The sequence below is a fragment of the Mycotypha africana genome, assembly GCF_025528875.1.
Source record: "Mycotypha africana strain NRRL 2978 chromosome Unknown BDF20scaffold_4, whole genome shotgun sequence".
In the NCBI taxonomy this organism is placed as follows: domain Eukaryota; kingdom Fungi; phylum Mucoromycota; class Mucoromycetes; order Mucorales; family Mycotyphaceae; genus Mycotypha; species Mycotypha africana.
The window spans coordinates 907,260-922,602 of NW_026515728.1; the positions used below are offsets into that span (position 1 = coordinate 907,260).

General features: G+C 39.8%; 7 protein-coding genes across 7 annotated transcripts; 3 read left to right on the forward strand and 4 right to left on the reverse strand.

Moving 5' to 3' along the window:
* Positions 1–13: 13 nt before the first annotated feature.
* On the reverse strand, positions 14–1,438 carry BDF20DRAFT_864121 (mitochondrial carrier domain-containing protein). The gene is made up of 2 exons (XM_053080714.1): positions 1,216–1,438; positions 14–1,134 (listed from the first exon to the last, which is right to left on the reverse strand). Exons 1-2 carry the CDS (start codon positions 1,351–1,353, stop codon positions 118–120), a joined length of 1,155 nt encoding a protein of 384 aa, XP_052937162.1. The 5' UTR covers positions 1,354–1,438; the 3' UTR covers positions 14–117.
* A 418-nt stretch (positions 1,439–1,856) lies between these two features.
* On the reverse strand, positions 1,857–3,404 carry BDF20DRAFT_912155 (uncharacterized protein; the record flags this gene model as incomplete). The annotated part of the gene is made up of 5 exons (XM_053083920.1): positions 1,857–2,278; positions 2,393–2,484; positions 2,572–2,719; positions 2,836–3,049; positions 3,168–3,404. 5 exons carry the CDS (start codon positions 3,402–3,404, stop codon positions 1,857–1,859), a joined length of 1,113 nt encoding a protein of 370 aa, XP_052937163.1.
* A 153-nt stretch (positions 3,405–3,557) lies between these two features.
* BDF20DRAFT_441887 (uncharacterized protein) lies at positions 3,558–4,089 on the forward strand. The gene has a single exon (XM_053075457.1). It carries the CDS (start codon positions 3,711–3,713, stop codon positions 3,978–3,980), a length of 270 nt encoding a protein of 89 aa, XP_052937164.1. The 5' UTR covers positions 3,558–3,710; the 3' UTR covers positions 3,981–4,089.
* Positions 4,090–5,455: 1,366 nt separating this feature from the next.
* Positions 5,456–6,692, reverse strand: BDF20DRAFT_441953 (uncharacterized protein). Its single transcript, XM_053075458.1, has 2 exons — positions 6,435–6,692; positions 5,456–6,337 (listed from the first exon to the last, which is right to left on the reverse strand). The coding sequence occupies exons 1-2, from the start codon at positions 6,622–6,624 to the stop codon at positions 5,955–5,957; spliced, it is 573 nt and encodes a 190-aa protein (XP_052937165.1). The 5' UTR covers positions 6,625–6,692; the 3' UTR covers positions 5,456–5,954.
* Positions 6,693–6,716: 24 nt separating this feature from the next.
* Positions 6,717–8,219, forward strand: BDF20DRAFT_441841 (mitochondrial genome maintenance MGM101-domain-containing protein). Its single transcript, XM_053075456.1, has 5 exons — positions 6,717–6,797; positions 6,890–7,069; positions 7,167–7,559; positions 7,644–8,033; positions 8,128–8,219. The coding sequence occupies exons 2-5, from the start codon at positions 6,970–6,972 to the stop codon at positions 8,148–8,150; spliced, it is 906 nt and encodes a 301-aa protein (XP_052937166.1). The 5' UTR covers positions 6,717–6,797; positions 6,890–6,969; the 3' UTR covers positions 8,151–8,219.
* Positions 8,220–10,584: 2,365 nt separating this feature from the next.
* Positions 10,585–12,719, forward strand: BDF20DRAFT_834608 (glycosyltransferase family 20-domain-containing protein; the record flags this gene model as incomplete). Its single annotated transcript, XM_053078751.1, has 5 exons — positions 10,585–10,768; positions 10,844–10,969; positions 11,129–11,181; positions 11,269–12,015; positions 12,093–12,719. 5 exons carry the CDS (start codon positions 10,585–10,587, stop codon positions 12,717–12,719), a joined length of 1,737 nt encoding a protein of 578 aa, XP_052937167.1.
* A 397-nt stretch (positions 12,720–13,116) lies between these two features.
* Positions 13,117–15,274, reverse strand: BDF20DRAFT_864146 (methionine aminopeptidase 1). Its single transcript, XM_053080715.1, has 10 exons — positions 15,082–15,274; positions 14,940–14,976; positions 14,752–14,853; positions 14,546–14,652; positions 14,387–14,453; positions 14,227–14,311; positions 13,935–14,137; positions 13,715–13,858; positions 13,525–13,612; positions 13,117–13,428 (listed from the first exon to the last, which is right to left on the reverse strand). Exons 1-10 carry the CDS (start codon positions 15,211–15,213, stop codon positions 13,326–13,328), a joined length of 1,068 nt encoding a protein of 355 aa, XP_052937168.1. The 5' UTR covers positions 15,214–15,274; the 3' UTR covers positions 13,117–13,325.
* Between the last annotated feature and the right edge of the window lie 69 nt (positions 15,275–15,343).

Genomic DNA, 15,343 nt, shown 5'->3' on the forward strand with positions numbered 1-15,343 from the left:
AAAATAAAAAAAAAGTAAATAGAGAGAGGGGTGTTATAATACAAGTAAATCAAAGAGAGGCGATTGGCCCATTATTTTCTTTTTTTTTTTTTTGGAGACAAATAAAAGCCCTCATGTTTACAGAGATACAAAATTCTCGTCTTTCTGGTGTAAGTGTTGGTTATTTTGGGTATTGATCATCCATTTGATATATTCATAGACACTCCAACTGATAGCTGCACTTGGCATATGTGTCAACACACGTGGTTTGTATCCTCTAAAGAAGCCCCTGAGGCCATAGCGACTGAAAATAATCTTTGCCCCATCTACAAATCCATTGGCGTTACGTACCACCGGATCGGTACTGGTCCCTCTCGTTTGTAATAATGTTTTCACCACATCCAGTGGCGTCGTCACCGAAGAGGCCACCGCACCTGCTAATGCACCCGCAAGAATATGTGATTGGGGGTCATAATGGCTATTTACGGCACGACCCCCACCGGTACTACGATGACTCTGTGTTGTGCTGCTGCGTGGCTCGTGATCCTCATCGCCATGGGCAGTGGTGGTGGTGGTAGAAGCACGATAATGGAGCAATGTTTTTCGAAAAAACTCATAGGTGGCAAATTGTATCGACTGGAATGGGATAGACATCACCAAAGTGGTAGGTAAAGAGATGTAAAACGCAATAAACCCTTCTCTCGCATAGACTTTCCTCGCACAATCAAAAATCGTTGTATAAGTGGATCCCTGAAGTTGCATACGCTGTTTGACGACATCAAATGGATTCATCAACGAATCGTGGGCTAAAGTGGCACAAGCACCTGCTGCTGCAAACGCCAACGGATGATGCTTCGTGTCATGAGGGTTCCTCTCATGCTGACGGAAGAAAGACGGGCTCTTTACGAACTGCTCTTTACAAAACTCATAAGTAGCGAAATGTAACGCATGTGCTGGTCCTGCCCCCAAAACAACAGAATTGACTCCTTTCCATAAATGCCTCAAGTAAGTAGCTCGTCCCATGCTGCTCGCTGTGGCCGTGGCTGTTGTCCCAGCTCTCGTACTGCAGGGTGCTGGTGCATTTTCGAACGCTGTTGACACTCTCTTTGCTGGATGCGTCGCTGTAGCTGTAGATGAAATCACTTGCATACGAGTCTACCCACCCCCCCACCCCCAGAAAAAGGAAGAGCTTGAATATAAAAGTCATACAATGAATCCCACCGTCTCTCCTCCTACCTTGATACTGTCAACGGGGTACATGGCACAATGTTCAGCAATACCAGCTAATGCACCCGCAAACGCATTCTGTAACATGGTCGTGTCGTTTCCCAGCGATTCATAGTCATAATCTTCTTCTTCTTCAGGATGATGCATCGTTTTCTCTTCCAATGAACTGACAAGTGAACAAAAATAAAACCGAAAAAAAAAGAGTCTAATCAGACCCCTCCCAAAAAAAAAAAAAAAGGCAAAAGACAAAGTAGCTTCACTAGGGGTGCCGTTGGCTGTTGTGCATTTGTTTTTATCTTTTTTTCTTTTTTTTTTTCCCTGTTATCTAAAGTGTTTTACTCAAATTTCTCAGCCAATGATTGGAGAATAAAAAAATATTCCCCGCGTTTTCTTTTTTTTCCAAACATGATAGAAAAAGGTGTACCTTTTTTTTTTTTTTTTTTTTAACCAACCATAGACAATACGAAATAAAGGGCTTCTTTAAAACAAAATGGCACTGCTTTCAATGAAACAAAAGCTCAAAGATGACTACTGGCATTAGGTTATTTTAATGTAGGCTATCTGAAAAGAATAGAGTTGTTTGTTACCAGAATCAATCTGATAACCTTAAATTAGAATAGATAAGATGAAACAAACAGAAAATAGCGTCATCACTGTTTCATGCTTATTGTTATGCTATCAGGTAGGTGTGGATAATGATAGTAAGTTTGCTTTTCTTCATCTACCGTGCTTGAATATCTTGTCGTCAGTGTCGAAGGTGATGCAGCCACCAACGTACTGCCCTTGGAATAGTAAGCTTCTGAATTTCGTTTTCGTCGACTCTTATTCTTTTCCAGATCATCATCACCGTTATAGGTTCCGTTTTCTCTATATTTCATACACACATCTTTGTCTTCATCATCATATCTGTCTTCGTCATCATCATCTTCATCTTCTTCTTCTTCTTCGTCTTCTTCTTCTTCTCCTTTTGAAGGCGACGCGTCTTTTGTGCATTTCGTACTCTCATCATTTTCAACATCGTCGCTCTTTTTGCGTTGCAATTGTTTAACAATCAAATAAGAGGCAAGACACCCTTCAAATGACATATAAAAAAAAAAAAAAAAAAAAAAAAGAAAAAGACATTGTGAGTTCTTTCCTCTTTCTTGAACACTACAAGAACAGTTTCTCATCTGGATGAATGACTCACAGTCAGCCGTATACAAAATAGGTGTGTTGCCCTGGAATATATGGCACGCTAGTAGGGTGCCTGTCACAATATTCGATATACATACACCAAACCTACAACCGTTCCATAAGCAACCACGTTAGCTCTACTGGTAGGGGGGAACAGCAAGCGAGTAGAAGCCATGTTATCATTCTACTTACAGATAAGTCAATCCTTCTTTCAGCAACGTCTTTTGGATACTATTACCAAGGATACGATAATGTCGATAGATGACAAAAATAAAACAGCCCGACAAGAATAAATTCGCCGTACAATCAATGATGGATTTCGCAATAACAATATGTGTGGCTAAAACAGGAAACAACGAAAAAAAAAAAAAAAAAAAAAAAAAAAAAAGTCGATTCAGTATCTTCTAGCATGCCAATAGAAACAGATACATCAAGCTGTAGTGCGTTCTATTTTACGATAAACCGTGGCGCAGAACCCTCCAGCATAGTTTGTAGCTGATCTTCCAAATGTAAAATTGATAATGATAAAGATGGCGAGCGAACAGATGGGTATACAGCCTAGAATGAGGATCACCTTGGATCGATTATTCCCCAAGAAAGCTTTCCACAACAATACAAATTGTAATGCCATGTCTGCCAAATTGACTCCCAGCACCGAGAACAATAACCGCTATTTTTTTTTCATGAAAAAAAAAAAAAAAAAAAAAAAATACAAAAAGTAAGTCAGCATGACCCAGAGAGACAGCCAAGTTGAATGTGCAAGTGTTGGAGTGGAAGCAAAAACATACAAACATACAGTCAATTTCTTTGACCGACGTAACGATACTGACAATGGTAACAGCGATGCCTAAATTGGCCTGAGCGCAAACTAAGCCTACAATAGGCTTTCGTGACTTTCTGTACATGGAGGCAGCTGTCAATGCCTGCCACATAAAGCATGCTAGATTAAAAGTGAGAAAGATGAGTGTACAAGCTGGTTCGAGGGGAAGTGTTGGAGAGGATGCTTCGTGTTGTTCCATTCTCATTAGGTAGATGAGGAGGCTCGTCTATTTATAATAATGTTTGAATGGCTGGACCGAATCGTATTTTGGAAAGCTATCTATGAAAAGAGAATTACAGAAAAAATAAGTTGGATCTTTCCAAGAGGGTATAAGAAAAGAGAGATGAAAAGAAAAGAAGGTCTTGGAGTAAATGAATCCATGTATTTTTTTTTCAGCCCGTCCTATTTATACTAGCATACAAAAACAACAATGACTGACAAACAGCCTCAGTTAATTGCATATCGGTTTGCTCACTCATGAAAAACAGGCGATCTTTTTCTTTCAACGCGAATGTATGTCCCTGTTCGTAACTCAAAATGCAGTTGTATTAGGAGATGGGAACGAGGAGCAATGAAAGGGTCCGTGAATTGCATGAAAGACAATCCTTTATCGGTGATGAGTAGACAACACGTATCCTTTCGTAGAAGAGGGCAAAACCTTACCATCGTCCCTCATCGGTCTGCAAAATGGTTAGCCTACTTATACGCTTTCCTATATTCAGTTGGTGAAAAGAAAACAATGAATAAAGACAGATGGCTGTCTTGGCTTACTGCACAATAATAGTACCTGTCAAGAAGTATTATGAGAGGGTCTGATTGGTGGGAAATCTGAATGGAAAAGGTTTAACTTTTTAACATCATGGTATACACCTCACCACCACTCCCTCCCTCCCACCTCCTCCTTTTTTTTTTTTTTTTCTCGCTCACAAATAGGCCGATGCCCTCTATTCATGAATTTGACAGATTTAATTGGATTTACAAACCAAGCTCACAGCTATTATTCGCCAGAAAATAGAGAACACCACAATGACTTGTCGCTTATTGTTTTACTCCATTGTATTCTTAGATACACATTGAGGGTATTCCGCATCGATAGTGAGCCCAAAAAATAAGTAATCTTATCAGCCCCAGTTCAAGTTGTTTGTCACATAGTGATCGTTATCGTTGGGTTGCGCTCAGAGTTGTTGACGATGCATCCAATTTTAGTCGATTTCTGTTCTGTTCCTTTTCCTGCTCAAAAGCCGATTCATTGTTCTTATTTTTGTAGCTGAGTATAGAGTTCTGTTGAGGCTTGCCTACCAGCAAGAAACATAAAGCAAATGTCAGGAGATGCTTCAGCCAAGTTTATCTTTGAGCTAGACTACCAAAAATTATTCCTTTCCATGCCATGCCTTATTCTCTATCAACTGCAACAACTTTAAAGCCGTTTTATGAGGCAACGATCCGTTTTGAAGCAAAGAATTCTACAATAGGGTCAGTTTGCTTCCATACTTTTTTTTTTCATAGAGAGCTCAACTTTGATTGATGAATTGTGTAGGACCTGTCTCTTGCCATTTTGCACCCTTAGAACACTGTATTTGCTACCTTTGGCCATTTCCTAGTTTCTTTTTCGCATATCAGCTCCTCCTTTTTGTATGCCTATTCCAGAGAACGATCGCACTTGCGCCACGCGTCAAAGCTCAAGTGTTACACGATCCCAGCGTCCGGAAGAGAAGTAGCAGAAAGAATTTGGAGCTCAACAAAAGATATAGAGTATAGTTTTGAATCCATTTCTTAATCAACTATCGATAGATCAAATTTTACGTGAATGAGCACCCATGCATTCTCTAACGTCATCATCGATCGGTCCGCTGGAGAATCCCTCGTTTTGTGCTTTGTTGACAAGGTTTTTTTTTGTCTGCTCTTCTCCACTTCCATCGTACTCGGGTTGATATCATCACTGCTACCGACAAAGTGGGGGGGGGTGGGTTTATAGTTTGTATAGACGGGTAGGAAAGAGACTTATAGCTATCGGATCATCATCATCTACATGAGATGTATTTCTTTTGAAATTGTAGAGTCGATCCGTACTATCCTTGGCCTTGGGGTCCTTTAGATGCTGTTGATAGCATTTCTATTCTGACTGTTCTGAGTACCGGGGTACAGTGCTGAGGTACTTTGTCATAAAACCGAAACGCGCTTAGAAATACCTGTGAAAAGGAAAATTCTCTTCCTACTGCAGCATTTTTTGTTTGTGCGGGGGGTTTCTAAAGAATAACTGCTGTTCACTTTATTGAAGGTAGTATGAAAAAATGATGTGGAAATGTCAAGCAATGACGCGCCTTGATGGCTTTTTTCTTCCTAGCTCAAGATGAGGATGGAAGCATGTTGCATTGGCCGTTGTTCAGGTAAGAAAGTATACCATTTGGAGACGATTCGTCTCGGTGGTTGCACTTGAATAGGTTATAGAGTTAGATAGTTTTTCTAATCAAGTTTCCATTGCTACTACTATCATCGACTATCTATCTATGGACAGGATATTTTGTATTATAGACGCATAGGCGAGTTTTCAGTCAAACACTCGCATCTTATTTTTTCCCTCTCAATAACAAGTTATTATTTATAGACGGATGAACTGTCAATTAAAAAAAGGATACAATTATTTTGTTGTACCTAAAAAGTGAAATGAATGCCATCACGGCAAGTATATTCCTGTTTTGCTCTAAATGGAAGAATGGATGTGTTTTTTACTATACATAAAAGTTGTTATTTGTGTTTAAAACCATGAGGATAACCATGAACTGAAACTACTTGTCTTTGATTCCGCCGCCTCATTTTCTTCTTCAAACATAGAAGAAGCAACGGTTGTATCTTCTGCTTTCTCCTCTGTTGTTGACACAGATGTAGTTGTAGTGGAGGTGGTGGTGGTGGTAGTCTCATTATCGTTGGATTTATCGCTCTTTTCCCGCTCGTCATCGTCGTCATCGTCGTCATCGATCTCATCACCATAAACATCAGGATGCTTACGGAAACAATCCTGCATCGTTTTGAAATATTCCACACAATTTATTCCTTTGGGTTCTTCGTCTGAATAAACAAAGCAACTGAAAGCTGCCTTAAACTCTTCTCCGCATGGACCTTGGGCCATACCCCCTAGACCTGTCAAAAATTATCCCATGAGTTTTTCTCTCAAAAATCAACGCTACACTGCGCATGATCGACTTTTATCCTTTGCTTTCATCCTCATTTTACTTACATGGGCAATCCCAGTTGATTTCTCCAGTTTCTGGATTAAAAGCAGCACTTTGACCCTCTTCTTCTCCTTCCGACTTTTTATCTTCATGTTCGTTTGTGTCAGGAGCAGTAGCCGTATCGGCAGTTTGACGAACATCTTCTTCATCAACAAATTTGATGGTATCTTTTCCGTCAACCACTGTATTGCTCATGTCTGTCTTTAATAAGTATCAATAGTATAAGGTCTATGATGGAATAAAATAGAAAAAAAAAAAAAAAAGAGCCTTGTCAATTTTTCTTATGTGTACTGACACTTCCATTTTTTCCAAATGAGGGGCCCGCCTTAAATATTACTCAGCAAAAAGCGGCAACATGAATTCGGGGTATGAAAAAAAAAAGTCGTAATAGAACGTTCATTTTAGACAACATGCCTATCTTTATTGGACAACTTGCATTTTTCATTTTAAGAGTGCTTACAATTTGATTGGAACAAAGGTGTGCGGAGACAAAGTGACCACCTTTTTTTTTTTGTGCCCCTTACTCTCCTTGCCTGCTCCATGAGTTGGCTTTTGCCTTTGTTGAACCCTTTTAACACACACAATGCAAGCGTTCACCGTGGTCAAAAGATTAGCCTCCAAACCCAACACTTTGAACAACGTACAGTGCTTTCATTTATCTTACACTGTTCATTGAGAAAAAAAGACTAACTTTGTCACTCATTGTTGGCTCACATACTATTACCAGATCCGCACAGTAACAACTACGCGGTATGTTAAATTAGCTCGAAAAGAAGTTGGCGCCACTGCGACGAATACAACAAAAACGACTACGTTAAAACCTAAAACGGTCAAGTCGAGCACGAAAGCAACAACGGCAGAAACCAAAGCACAAACGTCTGCTTCAGACAGTGTGACATCGGCCGAGATCAAAAAAGCAGCAGCAGCGGTACCTGCATTAGCGAATGCCGTTCATGCGGATCACTTTGCCACGACGCAACAGTTTGATGCTGCATTTGACGATAACACAAAGGAAAATGCTATTGACTGGTCTACTTCTTATCACGGCCTTTCGACTGTCCGTTTTTCAAAAGAGGCCACGGATATTTTACTTGAACCTGTCAATCCAGAAGATATTGAAATTAAGCCCGGTAAGTCGTTTTTTTTTTTTTTTTTTTTTTTTTTTTTTAGGAGAGAGGAGTACAGCCCCGTATTGACTTGTTTGTTTGCTATAGATGGTCTCTTATACCTTCCCGAAATCAAATATAGACGCATCTTAAATCGAGCTTTTGGACCAGGAGGATGGGGTTTAGCGCCGCGCGGCGAACATACGATTTCACCCAAGAATATCTCGCGGGAGTACGCATTGATCTGTAACGGACGATTTGTGTCACAAGCAAGAGGAGAGCAGGACTTTTTTGATGTCTCTGGATTACCAACGGCGTCTGAAGGTTGCAAAAGTAATGCTTTGATGCGCTGTTGCAAAGATTTAGGGATCGCTTCAGAGTTGTGGGATCCAGTCTTTATACGAAAATTCAAAAAGAAATATTGTGTAGAAGTCTGGACAGAACATGTCACTACAAAAAAGAGAAAGAAATTATGGAAAAAGAAAGATGATACACTAGGTAAGTGCAAAGACAAAAAAAAAGAAAAAAAAAAGACGGAAACCACTCATCCCATTGCTAATGATTGTTTTCTTTGCTTTATGGATAAAAATAGAATACCCATACAAAGAAGTGTAAAGAAAGGGGAATGAAGTCATCCAGCATCTCTGGACTGGTTTGAAGTGGAAACCACGTGCTTTTTGAGAAATAAGTCTTATAAGAAAAACCTTTCGTTCATCACTTACTTTTTCCCTTTCTTTCTTTCTAACTTATCACTACCCTTTTGCTTCTTCTTTCCATTTAAAATAAACTATCGTTTTGGACCAAACATGCTGCACTCTATTCTTCTCTTCTTGATGTTTCTCAAATTTGTTACGACGATGGCAAAAAATGAAGTGGATCAACCAAAAGAGGATGAATGTGTTGTCGTGGATCATGCTATGTGCCACCGTTCCAGACCCTCTGTAGCATCGCTTGGTTACTAAGGCGCACTGACTGAACGATGTCATTTACTCAATTTATTCATCATGTGTGTAAAGACACGACATCCTCTGTTACCCCCTCCCTTCTCAATGCAACTATACCCTTCAACACAGCCAACCCTATTGATATCTGTACATTAAAACAAAAAAAAAATAGCACGAGATGAGCGCGCGATCTATTTGACCCAAGTGTAGCCATTTATCGTTTTGCAGACAAACGTCTTTCTCTGAGCAGCCCTCCATCTCAAGAGCATGACACATGGTTATATTTTATGTATATATCCTATATATATTTTATATATATTTTACAACAAATAGCTCTATTTACCCTTACCCATTTCTGTTTAAAATCACATAGTCGCATGTCATGATAAACCATTTTTTGTCTTTTTTTTTTTTCCCTTTCATCCAAGCCTTTCTGCAGTGCTTCATCACGATGGCCAAAAGAAAAAGAAAAAAAAGAAACCATCTCGATTTAAATATCACGTGCTAGTGCCATCAGAAAGAGCCCACCCTTTTCTCATTGTAATGTATTGTTTTGGTCTTAGCGGGGATCTTCTGTACTCAATTTTAAACTACTTTTGGTCATCACTCTACATCAGCTGAAAGAAAAACATATCCAAAAAAAGAAATAAGATAGAGTTAATTCCATACTTTTCTATTCTACGCTTGTACGATCGCTCATGGCAGGATTTTAAAGAACTCTCACACACACACACACACGGACACACATTCTATCTCTATCTATTTGCATGAATGCTTTTCTCGCCTGTTGTTTCCCGCGACGAGGAAACACTGTGTATGTAGATACGCTTAAGAAGGAATCCTTATCTCTCATCACTGTTCACGAATACAGCATCGATTCGAAAGCCTTTTCATGTAAAGCACAGTCTGTTTTTTTCTGCCATATCATGCTGGAATGAGAGGGGGCTTGAGTGGAGAATAACGCAATAAGTTTTGCATTGCGTGAGTAATCCAGCCCGCATTTTTGAATAGATTTTTCGTTTATTCAGTGAGCTTTTTAGTTTCCCCGCGGAATAGAATATTAAGTAAGCAAACCCTTAAAGGATCTATCTGGATTAGAACAAACAATCGTTTCTTTTTTCTACATGAAAACAGCTTTTGTTTTTTGATTACGAAAGCTTTTTTTTTTATAGTGGGAACCCTCTTTAGGCAAGCAAAAGCTAGCTCCCCCCTTTGGTAAAGACTATCAGACGATCAGAAAAGGTGATAGACATATTCTGCTTAAGTCATGTGCATAGGCTAGACGATATTACTCGTTAAGCGATCTATGAAAGAACAGAATCAACCAATTGAAGACTCTCGTGATGATGTCGATGGCTATTATCTAAGCAAGCTAATGTATTCAATTTGAATTACTTAAGCAAATATATACAGTTGATTGGCTGTCAATAGTTTAACCTTGAACTACTCCACGGGGAAGGCGGGTCCTGGAAAAGGGTTCCCGACCTAAATTTTCGATTCTTTTCCTAGTCCCAAAAGCAAGCAGCGTTTTTCATCTATGCTGTAAACAGCACCGTTATGTTCTGTTGGCGAACAAGTGGCATTCATTCGACCCATAATCCAAAGAATGCTTCTGATATCAAGTGAGTGCCTTTTCTTTTTTCCTCAGGAAACAGAAAAGCAGAGAAGCAGGCCTTCTCTGCTTTTCGTTTTCCTCATGTCGGTTTGAAAGGAAAAATGAATGGGATAAACGTCGTGTTTGGCCCCTTACTGTTTTCTTACATAATCCGAATTCCAAACCTTAAATTTAGCCATTATTTATTTATTCATTCTTTTGCGTGTCTTTTTCCGTTCTCTGTCTTTATTTGCACACAGCTACGAAATTCACATAGTTACGATTTATTTATTCTCGTTGCCATGGCACCGACAAGCACACACAAGATAATACATTGCATTTACAACGCACACAAACGAAAGCAAGAAGAGCCGTCACTCTTTATAAGACAAACAACAGGCCACCCTTGCCCATCCATTGCTATTGACTTGCACTCTTCATGTGTTGGCTCGTTGGATCTGTTTGTCAGGAACGGTAAATGAGCGCGACTCGAATTCTTTTTTTTTCCCGCATGCGGCTCTACAGACAGAATTTGACTGATAAAGACCATCTTATCATAGTGCTTGATCCTCTTTTCCATGATGCCTCGTACAAAGCAAACAAAAAAAAGAACCAATGGATGTGGAAAAGTTATTTGATTCTATGCCAAACTTATGCACAAGCCATTCTTAAGAAATACCGTCCTGGAGATTTAGGTACGATTACAAATACAGTGTAGTTGAAAATGAAAAACCGGAATCCTTAATTTGATTATCCTGCTTTATTTTTAGTCTGGATACACGACTACCAATTAGTGATGTTGCCCCATTTCCTTCGAAAAGCTAAGCCTGACATCAAAATTGACCTTTCTCTATATGCAAAATTTCCAAACTGGGGGCATTTAGCTGAAGTGGAAGGTAAATTGGAGGCTTTTTTTTTTTTTTTTTCTTCATCTTTTTCTTTTCCAGTCCCCCACTCCCCAAACATTTCAGACTCCATATTTCATTTAAGATCTAATCTGATGCTGATATTTCTTTCCTTTCTTTTTGTTATTTTATCATTTAAACAAAACTTAGACATATCTCATATTTTGAGGTCAATGCTCCAAGCTGACCACATAGCTTTTAAGGTATGATAAAAAAAAAAAAAAAAAAAAAGACCCAACAAACCCATCCATTGCGGGCTTGTCACTGAGAAATGCTTTCATTTTTCTTAGTCAAAGGCAGACGCTGCGAAATTTGCAACTGCATGCCAGCAAATACAATCCACTTCAGCCTCTTTGCTTCCTTCTCTTCGACCGCAGCCAATGGGAACTTATGCCAATCCACTTGTGTGTGAACACTGCAACCAACAGCACAAGAGGCCATCAAAGAGCGAAAGATCAGCCATGATGACTAAACGTGTTAAACAACTCAGGGCAATGTTTCCCCACAGACAGCTTATCTTCAGTCGTTCTGCCAACCGTGCCAATCTTTTCAGAACGCTTGCTGCATTTGCTGACTTGCTCTCCAAGCACCGTTTTATGGTGGATCGTACCGTCCTCTTTCTGTTCTGTACCTCCCACTCTTTGCCTGCCAAAGAATGGAAGGCTGTGCATGAAATCGCTCGTCAAATTAATCAGATCTACGGTACTACTGAATTCGTGCCGGTTCATCTGTATCATCAAGAGCTAGATGCTGAGGAGGAAGAGGCCTTCATGACCGCTTCCGACCTAGGTGTTTTTCTCGACAATCCCAACGAGCATCATGAGGAGGACGACTATGTCAAACGATTTGTTATCAGTCAGCAACAGCGCCACGCACCGTTGCTTATCCATCCAAGTGCCTCCCTCGCCAGCGCGCCCATCCACTGCCGCCAAGGCGTCCTCACCGTCATTCAAAGCCCACACGATATCTCTTCCCTAGCATCAGCACTTTACGACAACCTTGCCATGTGCTCCATTCATGCCAAAGCCCATTACGAGGTAGGCCCTATCTCCTTTCCCTCCCTTCCCTTGCTTTTTTGCTACTCAAGTTTCTCATCCTCCTTTTCTTTTGATAGGCTTTATACCACCATGTTCTTGCCACTGCTGAAGCTACTGCTTCTATGGAGACCTCGGTTCTACATGAAACTGACTCGCACAACATTTTGGAAGAGCCAAGTTCAACAGATACCCTTCACCCACCTGCCACCACCTCTGCCTCTTCTCCTGCTGGTCAGGAACCGAGAACCAGCCCTCTTCCCCTGGCCCCACCGCAGAATACAAACGGAACGATGGGAATGCACAAGGCTCCTCATGCCCACAGTCGAACGGACCCACGGCCGTCTCGTCAACCGTCTCTTACAAAGAATGCCTGGCTTTTGAAGGAAGAAACTTGCACTGCCAAAGAAGGAGAGGATACCTCTGCTGCTTCTTCTTCTTTTGTAGAAAAAGAAGCCAGCACTACTGCGCTTATGAATCATGTCAAGGCAAGAAGGAATGGCAAAGAAAAAGAAGAAAACGAGACCTCACCATCTACCTTTTTCTCTCGTACATTCTCTGCTGTACAGACAGACGAGCAAGACAGATTACCCGTATGCTCATTGAAGCTAAAGGCGCATACGGCCTTCACTGATTGGCATACAAAATACCTAAGAAAAGTTTCCATGTTAAAAGTGCTTGCTGAATATCCCTCTCCAGTGACATGATGATAGCTGCTGGTTTCTCAACAACTCCATAGAACGATTCCCCTCCCCTCCCCTCCCCTTCCCCACAATCTATTCCCCTTTATCTATCTATTTTACCTGCATTTCCCCTAGTGCCCATTGACATCATATAATTCATCTTTTTACAAAGATAGCAATGCATTACTATTTATTATTCCTTACACACTATATCTTTCTTTTTTCTCTCTCTTTTTTTTTTTTTTTTTTTTGTCAATAAGAATAAAACTCTTCTACCAAAAGAGGTAATCTTTAAGAATGGCTCCAAAATTTGAAACAAGCTAATAAACACGCAAAGAACGAGCTGCTGCTTCATCTTTTTACATCCTCTGCGAGTTACAGAGTATTGCATTTTTTCGTAAATTATTAGTAAAAAAATTAAGATTTTATAAAGACATGACTAAAATAACAAACATCACAAGATAAGTTTTTTTACTTTTGAGATATGGAAGTAGCACTATACAATAAATGCAAAGGGTGGAAAAATCATCAAAAATGTGACTAATGATACTTACTACTGCAGATCTACCAGCAGTTAGCAAATCGAATGCAAAAAAAAATAAAAAAAAACGGGACTATCTATCTATTCAATTATTTGGTCAAGATTTCACAGCCGGTTTCTGTCACCAACAGAGTATGTTCGAACTGCGCGGAACGTTTACCATCGCAAGTAACGGCTGTCCAGTTATCGGGCCTTTACATAAATTGAGTAATGAAAGAGAAGACAGTGTGAATATACATCCTCCTTTCTCTTTGAGCAGCAGTATCAATCGTTTTTGCATCTACTTACCAGATTTCATCTCTCCAATGACCTTCACAAATCATGGGCTCAATGGTAAAGCAATGACCAGGCTTTGCCACACCAACAGCCTTATTATCTGTAAACGTAGTCATTTCACAAGAATCAATGAGAAAAAAAAAAAAAAAAAGTCATTCATAGCTGCTTTTGCTTTCTCAATACGATGTTTGGATCAACTTACTGTTGTAATGAGGGACGTTGGGTGCTGTATGGAATAATTGATTGATACCATGTCCACAGAAACTGCGCACAACCGAGAAACCATGCTTTCTGGCATGTTCTTCAATCACTCTACCGAAATCTCTGTATTTAATGCCAGGTTTGACTGATAAAGAGAGAAAAGGTGAGTGGGTCAAAAAACAGCGCGAAAAAAAAATACCCGTTAGCAATAGAGGGCTTACCCATAGCAATAGCTTTTTCTAAACATTCTCTTGCTGTGTCGATCAATTCTTTGCCTTTGTCATCTACATTACCGACACAGTAAGTAGCATTCATATCTCCGTGGAAACCCTTATAGAAACATGTCACATCAAGGTTGACAATATCACCATCCTTCAAAACATATTTGTCAGGGATACCGTGACAAATAACTTCATTGACAGATCTGACATTGACATACAGCAAAAAAGGGATGGTGAGAAGCCATCCACATTCACGCTTTCTTTCTGAACCAACGCAGAGAGTTAAACTTACATGCAAACAGACTTGGGGAATTGATAATAGTTTAAAGGAGAAGGATAAGCTCCACGCTCAATGGTAGCATTATGGATAATTTCATCTGTCAACCAAAAAGTGGGAGAATCATATTTAAAATTTTGTCAATGACACTGGATGGTGAGAGAGAAACACTTACCAATCTCGTCAGTAGTGATTCCAGGACGGATAGCAGCAGCACCAATATCCAAGACTTCACGAGCGATCTGGATCCACAAAAAGATATTCTATAAGCTAACCATGCTACGAGAGAATCTCTGCCGAAACGTCCCACATGTCAAGAAAAAGGATCCTTTACCTTACAGGCTTTACGCATACCCTCTATTTCCTCTTTGTTCAAAACTCTAATCGCATTGCCACGGGCCATCTGTTCTGAAATAGGAATACTCGATTCCGCATAATCGGCTATGAGTTGTGGCATAGAAAAAAAAAAAAAAATTTTAGATGTGTGTTAGATGGTGAGCTGATACACTTTTGGTTCATTCAATCACTCTGTCACTTTACGTCTCTCAATTTCCTTAGGAACCTCACGTCTGGGAGACAGAGGATACACTGCTTGTAATGGGCCAGTATAGCGATAATTGGGGAAGGGATTGTGAGGCTCGCCTAAAATTTGATATAGATAGAAATGAATAACCAAGGCATCTCTTGAGCTGCTTTCTTTTGCTGTGTTTCCTTTCTTTCCTCCTTACTTTCAATTTTAGCTTTATGCACTAACTTGTGTTTGGCCTTTTTCAAAAAAAAAAAAAAAAAAAAAAAAATGCATGGCGGCGGTTAACGATCGTTCAAGTCAGTGACCATGTCAGTGACTTGTAGGAAAAGCATTGAACAAACCCAATTCTTTTTGAAACAATCTTGAGAACAGAAAAAAGATCCTTCAATCTTCAATTTGATACAAGTAGGACATTGAAGAGTGGCTGGTTTGCCACAGCCCTCAGTTGAACATGTACGGCCAGAAGTGCTCATTAGTAATAGATATGAACGTTGTATTCGAAAAGAAAAGACCGCAAATTTGCCCTACCTAATTTTTTTTTTTTATTTGTCTGATCTTTTTTTTCTTTGCTGCTGTTAAAAATACAAGTTCAGCCACTCTCAT